This window comes from Myotis lucifugus, unplaced genomic scaffold (genome assembly GCF_000147115.1).
Source record: "Myotis lucifugus unplaced genomic scaffold, Myoluc2.0 scaffold_56, whole genome shotgun sequence".
Taxonomy (NCBI): Eukaryota; Metazoa; Chordata; class Mammalia; order Chiroptera; family Vespertilionidae; genus Myotis; species Myotis lucifugus.
In genome coordinates, this window is record NW_005871104.1 from 4,316,802 (window position 1) to 4,326,385 (window position 9,584).

At 54.2% G+C, this 9,584-nt stretch overlaps 1 protein-coding gene across 4 annotated transcripts in view; it reads right to left on the bottom strand.

Annotated features, from left to right (window-relative positions):
* Positions 1-609: 609 nt before the first annotated feature.
* The window catches only part of GALNT10 (polypeptide N-acetylgalactosaminyltransferase 10), a 166,963-nt gene continuing 157,988 nt past the window's right edge, over positions 610-9,584 (bottom strand). For all 4 annotated transcript variants that reach the window (XM_023754099.1, XM_006089104.3, XM_023754101.1 and 1 more), the window contains 4 exons: positions 7,770-7,991; positions 6,235-6,351; positions 4,934-5,083; positions 610-4,438 (listed from right to left, as the gene is read on the bottom strand). In XM_023754099.1, the coding sequence (XP_023609867.1) occupies positions 4,280-4,438; positions 4,934-5,083; positions 6,235-6,351; positions 7,770-7,991 (648 nt within the window). In that variant the 3' untranslated portion in view covers positions 610-4,279. The remainder of the gene's footprint in view (positions 4,439-4,933; positions 5,084-6,234; positions 6,352-7,769; positions 7,992-9,584) is intronic.

The following is a 9,584-nucleotide window of genomic DNA, read 5'->3' on the forward strand; positions in this document are numbered from 1 at the left end:
AGCTTGCTGCAGAGCCGGGCCAGCCAGTGCTCTTCCCACCACATGGTATCGCACAAACCTAATACTCAAAGTATCAACGTTTTGCTAAGTAGACTTCTGGCTGATGGGTGAGCATCCGAAATGAGCTAAGCTTATGTCATGTTGTCACTGTCCTCCTGAACTCCTCCGTTCCTGGGTGTAGTCTGTCGTGGGCCACCCTGCTCCCCTCTGTGAGCTCACCTCCTCTGTGCCTCCAACATGGGAACACCTTCCTGCCTCAGGGCCTTTGCACTGGCTCTTCACTTTGCCCACATTGCCTCTTGGCTCACACTCCCTCATATTTCCCAGCTCTTGCAGACAGGCATCCCCCGACCATCCTTCCCAATGCTGAGCACATTGCCAAGTTCTCTAAATCTGTTTCTGAATAAGCAAGGCACTCCAGCCTCTAAAATATCTGGTTTTCTATCCTTCCTCGCCCTATTCACATCTGAAATCATCTTGGTCAGTTGCTTTAGGTCTGCCTCCCTCGTTGGGAGTTTGCTCAGTGCCCGGCAGAGGGCCTGGGTACTGAGCAGGGGGGAAAGGTGGAGTGGGGAATGGCGCATGACCAGGAATGAACTGGAGACCACGTTAGAGAAAGTCTGGAGTTTTACTCAGTCACAATCACAACTGTACATGAAGTCAGTTCTTCACAAAGGCGCACTTTTCCAGGCAGGAGAAGAGAGGCTGGTGGTCTCGAGCTTTCTCTACGGAATCCCAGTCTGACTTTGCTCAACTAGTCCCTAACCCCCTTGGGACCCCAGTTTTCCAGCCCAAACAGAACAGGAGCCTGACTCTATTGTCGGGCCCGGGACCTTGTCACTTGGAATGTAGGCCCAAGACCCACCCGGCAGTGGGCCTCGGCTCACGATCAAGTTGAACTAAAATATTACTTGGATTTTTCACAAAGAGCATCAGCTGAAAGCAGAGAAGAGTCCCAGAACAGAACCATACTCCTTGCCCCTCTCCCACACTTAGAAATTTCCAGAAAATGCAGAAATGCATCGTCTATTAGGAATTATACAAGATCACCAATCTACAAACCAGGGGTTGTGGAAGCAAGGATTCCGGATTTCCCACTGACAGCTGTAAAGTGCTTTGCAGCTTGTTTGATGCTCCAGAGACTAGACAAATGGAGATGCACAAAAAGAAATTCCACAGGTAGGAGGTTAGAAAAACGACTCTAATGTGGGCTTTGGGAATCCATAGGCTCCATCTGAAGCAACTGCTTTCTCCCCTGGACCTAAGGTTACTCCCCCCCACAGGCACTCCTTCTGCCTCTGAGCTATTTCTTCCTAAAAAGGAGAATCAACAGTTTCTGGGCTGTTTGTAAAGCTGAAACAAGCTCCCATGGGAGTCAATGGCTTTTCACACGTGTGCTGGCACACTTGGCCACCTCCAAAGGCCTGTAGTTACAGCGAGATGCGCTTGTATTTTGAAATGTTTCTGGAGTCCCCTTCGGAAAGGCTGCTGGTGGGCCACATGGTCATGATACCTTTTAGCCACTCATTTGTTTTGTGATCTCGTGCTCAAAATAAAGCCTTTAGAAAAAAAGGGGCCCACATTCTCACCCATTACCTGGCTGACAGCCTTTCCACAGGCTCCTGGCTGTTTTATTTGGGCATCAGCTGGGGGTGTGAGCAGGAATCTGAAATCCTTAAGACAGCCAGTCTAGAATAAATGAAGCCAAAACAACGAGTGGCCAGTATTTGCCATTAGCCAGCTGGTCAGCCAGGCAACGAACTTGTCTCCTGCCATCCCTATTACACATGTTGTCAACCACCAGCACCTACAGATGTGGGCTCAGCAATGACAGAGGCCAGAATGCTCAGAGGACCTGCCCATTCCTTGTTGAGGGAACGAAACCAGACCCAAAAGGAGACCCAAAGGCTGGGCGAGAGGAAGGCTGAGGACTGCTTGGGGCTGCTCCTGCTTTCCACATGAGTCCTGGTTGTGCCGAGAACACTCATCCACTTGGAGTGGGACCATTTGGAAATCCAGCCAGTGCTCTGCACTCTGTCTGGGGGCTTGGAGGGGGGGATGCAGACACGGCCTCCAAACAGGGCCTCTCCCAGGGGCTGCGGAGGCCCCTCTAGGCCACAGACTACACGAGCTGTCCAGTTGCTCTTTTAATCTGGAGTGTTACACTAACTGGAGCAACTTCTGGCCTCTGCCCTCGGGGGGCATCTCCATCTCAGCTCCTGCTCTAGGCCTAACGTCTCCTGCTTGAAAGTCAACATTAAGAAACACACTCATCCGATAGGAACTGCACATACCACCAAAAACATCCCCTCCCCCCCAATCCCTATCCCCTTATGTTTGTCTAGCAAGGCACTAGGAAATGGTTCAAGTTTAGGGATTTGCTGTACATTTGCATTTTTAAAAGGCACAGTTTTTATTTTAATGATGCTGCATTGCTCTCTGATGAGGAATCCTAAATCGACTCTCCAAACTGCAATGCCCTTGTTATCCTAGATTCTGGAAGGGGACTCCTCTTTGACTCCTTCCCACTGAGGGCCACTTCCACAGACAAAGCTCATTTGGAGAAGACACCAGGGCTCAACGAGCAAGCTCTGCCAGCACAGGGCGGCCTCTCCGGCGGAGAGGTGGCCAGAGCGGGGCTTGTGCGGGGCAGACAGAAGTGATGCTTTGCCAGCTGCACGCTTAATTGGGGTGGACGTGACCCGGAATGCTTTCTCCCCCCTCCCCTAGATCACTGATGGCCTTGAGATCAGCCGGCATCGCAAAGGCAGATTTGTGGCTCTGTTCCCAGATTTACGTCTCAGTTACTTAATTGGCAAATGATACAATCGAGAGACCCGACTCTAATTGGAATACCGATTTCCAGGACTTCCTGGGCTAGCTGATGGAAGCCATAGGTTGCGGAATGCCATTTCCAGTTCTGAATCAGTGCGTGGCAGGCTGGTTACAGAAATGCTTCCTATTAGTCGGGGAGCCCTCTGGGAGTGTGACATGTAATTAACAAAGCAGAAGGGAAACAGGAGGGACTGCATGGAGCTGGGGTGCATCTGTTCCTGGGACGCGTGGTGGGAGGCCGCAGGGCCTCAGGTCTGGCTGAGGACCATGTCACAACAAGGCCTCTGGCAGGAACTGATGGACACAGCCCCCCTCCTCCCCCAGGAGTGGGACTTCACAGATTGTCTCTAGGCCGAGGGCTGCCATGACTGTATTACACCTGGCTGCCTCCTTTATTCACAACATTCTAGAAAGCCATATTGGACGCCAGAATCCCAGGATCCTGTGTAACATTCTAGCCTGTGATCAAATTACAGAGTTCTTTAAAAATTCTAGAGTTCAGCGTGAGAACTAGAACCATAATGAGGTCAGAGACCAGGCATCCTAGCCGTGGTCTACCCTGGAGGCCTCCAGACTCGGGAGGGGAGCACTCCACACCTCTGCTCCTCTCCCGAGGCAAGGAATTGCCAGAGAGAGAGAAGGGGGGCGGGGAGGGGGGAGTGGAAGTACTGACCAGGGAAATTCAGCTAGAATTTCTGGTTTGGGGATCTTACTAGGCCTCTTCCATGGGCCCAAGGCCATCGGAAACAGCCCTAAAAAACTGATGGCTGGGCTGTCCTTGTGCCTGGAGGGCGCTAAATGGGCATTTCCAGTACCTAGAGAGCAAGGAGTGTATGTCCACATTGCAAAGGAATGTCTGAGGGTCCAGCATCTGACCCCAGGCCTGGCAGCTGCCGGGGTTCAGGACAGAACACTCTGAGGGCCCGGCTGCGTTCCCTGGGGCTGTGAGAACGGAAGCAAACTGCACTTACCCCCACGACCGACCGGCAAGCACTACAAGGCTGACACCAGCAGCCCCTTCTCTCCTGCTGCAAATGGGTGGTCATGTGCTAACAGCTGCCTTGAACAAAATTGCCTCTTTCTAAAGGACTGTCATCTACGAGCCTCATTGGTGAGTGGCCTGGGGCTGCCCTGGCATTTCTCCCACATGATGCTCAAGGGAACATGGTGACCAGGCTGCGCAGGCCGCCTGGACTTCCACGGTGCCATCGGGTTAAACCAGGCTCTGCATCTCGTGGGGCCGCTGTGGGCTCTGCTGTCCACAGCCCCTCCACCGCTCAGGGCCTCAGGACCAGGCAGTCGCCTGGCACCAGCTCTGCCCCAAGCCGGTTGGCCAGCACCTCTGCATCACGGTGCCCATGGAAGCCCTGCCTCTCCGGGAAGAGGAAGGCCGCAGTGAGCGGCAGGGAGGACCCTGCCAGGCCCGCGGCGGACACATGTGGGCTCAGTTGCTATTGAATTTTTCCAGGACTGTTGCGTTGGTGTGTTCAAACAGCCACTGCTGGGTGGGAGAGGAGGGGTTGCAGATGTTCATGAAGATCCTGTGGTCGCTTTCGCTGCAATCCATGCAACTGCCGCTGACGGGGTGGTACAGGCTCTTGTCCTGCAAAACACGGAGGTCATCAGCGAGGCAGCGCTGGGGATGCGAGCAAACAGCAGCAGCAGGAACAGCAACAGGCTGTGAGGCAGTGGCTGGCCAGTGGCTCGGACCTGTGTGGCTTTCCTGCTGAGCGCACAGCGAGACACCGCCTGCCTCCCTCGCGTGTGCCTGAGTCGTGCCCGCTGGGCTGTGAGTGAATCATGCCACTTCTGGGCCGGGGCCCTAACCACTGACCGTCTCTAGAGAATTTTCATTGGTCCTCACTGTGTGTGTGTGTTTAATGGACGCAGTTACCAACAGTTCAGATTCTAGAGATTTCACATAAACTCTGGATTTCGGGCTTCCCTCGATTGTCTGAATGTTGGGCGTGTAGGCTTGTGGCGCACATGCGTGAGTGGGCGGGCTCTGCTGGCAGGAGTGAGGCACTAGCTGCTTTCTTTCTAAAGCGGGTCGCCCTGTCTCCCCCCTCCTCCTGCCCCCACCCCCAGTCTGCCTTACTTTTCGGTATTTCCACAGCTGGTTGCCCTTCATGCTGTGGCAGTCGTAGAGGGTGACTGGACTGGTGTGGGAGACGGCGTCAAAGCAGAACTTCTTGGTGTGCTGGGGGTCTCCAGGCCGGATGTCCTCCCGCCAGGTGAAGGTGAACACCTGTGCACATGGACATCATGACAACATGGCAGAGCGAGGGTACTTTTTAAAAAATTTTTAATTATGGAAAGTTTAAATACAGAGGTCCAGAAAAAGGGTACATTGGCCACAGCTGTTCCCACCACCTTGTGGTGAACCTTGTACGACTTGACCCCCTCCCCCACCTTATTTTGGAGCAAATCCAACATCATGGCCTTGCAGAATTCAGAAGAATTCCTCAAAGAGAACCACTATCTAATGAGAATTGTCATCAAGAAAGGATGAGGGGGAGCGGCAAGCAGCTCAGAGGGAGGGCAGAGACGGGCAGGCGGGGCGCTGTGCAGTGTGAGAGGCGGCGCTGTCCTTTCTCGGCGAGCTTGCAGCGCACCTGCTGACGACTGTGTTTGCACAGGACCCGCCTTACAGGCTTTATCAGTGCAGCTTCCAAAGTCCCACAAACCCACAGGAAGGAGCCCTGAGCCCAGGTTCGGAGGGTGCCGTGTGAATTAACACGGGGCTGACCGCTTGGAGGACGGGATGGGGGAAGCTGAACGCAGTTCCCAAGGGTGGCGGCTTTCCCGGCAAGGCTGGCTCGCACCCTCGTCTTCTGAGCACACCTCCTGGGAATGACCCCTGGGGAACCAACCCTCTCTCTCCTCTTCGGTGAGGCTGACCACCCCCCAGGCTGCAGGTGCGACCTGGGCCTGATCACTGTGAGGACCGTATCACGTCCCCCCTGTGACGGGCTCAGGAGAGCCAGCACTGAGAACTCTCCGAAGGGATGTGCCTCCCCCTGGGGGGCTTGGCCTCTGCTGCTGGGGTCACATCTGCTACCCCCTGGGGAGGGGCAGGTTCTGAAGGAAGCCGACAGAGAGGGGAGCAGAGGTGAGACCTGGAGAGATCCCGATGACATCATCCAGACTTTCCAGTGCCATGAGCCCATAGCTCCCTTTTGTGAAGGCCACCTGCGCTGTCGCCGGGACTTGTGACCAGCAGTGCCCATTGGTGGCTGGACTGCAGGGCGAGGGATCCTCTTTCCGAGGTGTTCAGGGAGCCTTTCTAACTCGCTCCCTGGGCTGACTCTGTCACTCAGCATTGACCATGGCCTGTCCCTCCCAGTCCCCACTCCTGGGCGCAGAGAACCTGGTGCCAGTCCCTGGGGGAGGCCTTACCTGCATGTTGTTCCAGGCGGCCTCTCCGCGGCCCCGGACACAGCTCTCCAGCCTCAGTGGGGAGCCCACAGACCCATGCTTCGTGTCCGCACACAGCCCTGTGCCCACACTGCGAATCTGGACAAGAAAGAGGGAAAGAGTAGACCAGTGAGACACGGCAAGATTCCCCCTGGGGCCCCTGCAGGGGTGGAGGAAGGAACCGAAGCAGAGACTCAGATGGGCTGGGCTCTGAGCTGCCCTAACTGAGCCCGGGCTGGGCTCTGAGCTGCCCTAACTGAGCCCGGGCTGTGGCAGTGCCTGGAGCCCCTCAAAGAAAGGATGCTCAGCCCCACAGAGAGGGGCTCCTCTAAACCCTGCTGTCTTAGAGCACACAATTCCTGGCGTCCGGGAGAAGGGGGTTGGAAGGGAGGGGTGGTACAGGAGGGCTCCCTGGCCCACTCTCAGGGAATTCGATCCCTCTCCCCAAGCTCCACTACATCCATGTACAAGGGAGAAGGTCCTCTGAGCTCGGAGACCCAGGAGTCAGGAGCCGGCGACTGAGCGCTGCCCCTGGAAGCCTGCCCGCCTCCCCAGCAGGACGGGCTTCATGGCGTGTGACATGGGTCGTGGCCCAGAGCCCCTCGCTCAGGAGGGCCTGTGCTGGATCACAGCTCTGTGTCTCCATCTTAAATTTTTTAATAATTTATCTTTGAACTTGTGAGTGAAATCTGATGGGACAACGGAGCCGGACTGAGAGCAGAGGTGACACACGCTATAGGATCATCCATGTTCTTTTCTCTACACCTGTCTATGGCGTCTGCGGTGCCCAGAATTCTGGGGTCCCACATGCCGGGGGGGGGGTTCAGCAAGACTCAAGGGGAGCGTGTGCTGTCGTCTAAGGCTAAGTGGGGTGCTAGCAGGCCCGGAGGCCAGCTTTCCTTTCCAGCCAGAACTTGCTCCGCTGAATGGTGTTATCAGACAAGGGGAAGGAGCAGGCGCTCTGTCTGATAATCCAGTCACCATGTTACTTCCCTGGATCAGGCCGTCACTTAAGCAGCAGGTAACAACTCAGAAGGAAAGGGAGGTGGGGTCACCCAGAGTTCCTTTTCCTGCAGCTCCTCCTCACTCATCAGGAAGCCCACGGGAGACAGTGTTTATCTATCAGCTTGGTTCATTTTGAGCAGTGTTTCCACTGTTTTGGTAAGAAATACGAAGGCATGTACATGGTTTGAAATGTCACCGATCCTACCATGCGTTACATGCCTTACTATGTGCGTTTAAAGCCGGCAGTGCATAATATAACGGTAAATGGTAAAATTTATGCGAATCACTTAACGTTCTGATTTTCCTCTACTTGGATCATTAAACAGAAGAATACACGCACCGAGAAACAAAACAAACCCCAAACCCAAAACAACAAGGAACAAAGCTGGAGAAAGATGAGAAAGTTTCACGACTGATGCCCTGATGGCACGTTTCCCCGCCCTGTGAACAGGGGTCCGCGTGTGCGCTTTGCAGTGGCCCCAGGACTGGAGCTGGCCCTACCCTCGACTCACCTCCCCCCATGCTGCGGCTGGGGGCTCCACGGGCGGGTAGAATTTGGGCAGGTCCCAGGCGATCTGGGTCATAAACCACTTGAAACTCTTGCAGTTAAGGGAGCTGCGGAGCTTCTTCTGGGCAGCGACGTCCCCGGCGGAGAGGTGGCGGTACTCGGGCCGGCGCTGGTAGATGTGCTCGGCGTACTCGTCCATCCACACTTCGGCCACGCGCTTCAGGTTCTGGAGGGGCGACAGGCAGGTGCAAGGCTCAGGCACTCCGAGGGGCTGAGGCCCTGGCGTGGGGAGCAAAGGGTTCTGGAGGTTGAGGCCACTCTTTCTTTTTTTTTTCTTAAAAAATATTTTTTATTGCTTTCAAAGAGGAAGGGAGAGGGAGAGATAGAAACAGCTGCCTCCTGTACACCCAACACTGGGGATCCAGCCAGCAACCTGGGCATGTGCCCCGACTGGGACTCGAACCCTGACCTCCTGGTTCATAGGTCGACACTCAGCCACTGAGCCATGCCAGCTGGGCCAGTCTTTCTTATTTTACATTGTTGCATCAATGACCTCAGCCCTACCATGTCTGTCAACCTTCTCTGTTTATCATCTACATGTGTTGTAAGGACTCTACAACTTATGGTTGAGTAATAGGCTGCTGTTGTTTTGCTGGCCCGTTTCCATCCCCACTTTTTCTAGGGATGGCCTCCCCCTGTTTTTTTTGGGGGGGGGGGATCCACCTCTGCTTCACTGTTATCTCATGTGGCACAGGACTCAACTAGGCTAATGGGAATACAAACAGCCCTGGACACAGGGATTGGTCAGCAGGGAACCCGTGATCTGAGCCAAGCCAATCAGAATCAACAGGCATTTACTAGCCACAGAATCTCTGCTGGAACTACGGTGAGGAATCAGTGCTTCTGCGTGGATTACTCTGGTGGGTAAGATGCCAGCCAGGGCAGCTGGGCTACCCGGAAAGCCCGTCCAAGGCTGAAGTCAACCCAGGATGAAGCGGAGCTGAGGGCTGGAGGGAGGACCGCATTCCTCCTTTTAGCACCTGAATCCAGCCATGCCCAAAGCCCAAACCACCTTAGGACGTTCCGTTTACACCAGTCGGTAAATTCCCTTTCTGCTTAAGCCAGTTTGAGTTGGGTTTCTGTCATTTTCAAAAGTGCTGACCGAGTTGCATGGTAAAAACAAATTATAATTTGCGACCAAAAGGTAGAATCCCTTCAGCAGCTGGAATTTTAAATAGTTTTTTTGAGCTGGGACAGTTCTGCTACTTTTATTATGAAGCACAAGGATTATCCAAAAAAAACAAAACAAAACAAAAAGACAACCACCTTACTGGCAAGTAGAGGCAGCAGGGGAGGGGGCACCCTGTTAGTGAGCAGACCTGGGGACAGAGGAGTGACAAACGCTCCTGTCCCACCTGCAGGGCAGACTCCACCTGCTGAGCATCTGACAGCTGCTCTGGAAGAGCGCAACTCCAGGGTCGGGGGAAGTTCCTGCTCCAACAGCGCCTGCCCTCGAACCCCTGGCTGTTGCCAGAAATCTCCTCTCCCCTTCAACACACACATTTAAGTCTCCAGGCTTTATCTCCATCATAAAAATATTTTTTCCGACTGCGATCCAAATGTTCTTCTGAAGGGTGCAAGAGAGTCAGCACGCAGGCTGCTATCAGTCTTTCACGCCTCAGGGTAAATGACGGCTCTAGAAGCAGATGTTTTCTGTGCAGGGCCAGATAATAAATACTTTAGGCTTTGCAAGCCATATGACCTCAACTCTGATGATGTAGCTGTAAAGCAGCCCGAGACACTGTGTAAATGAATGCGT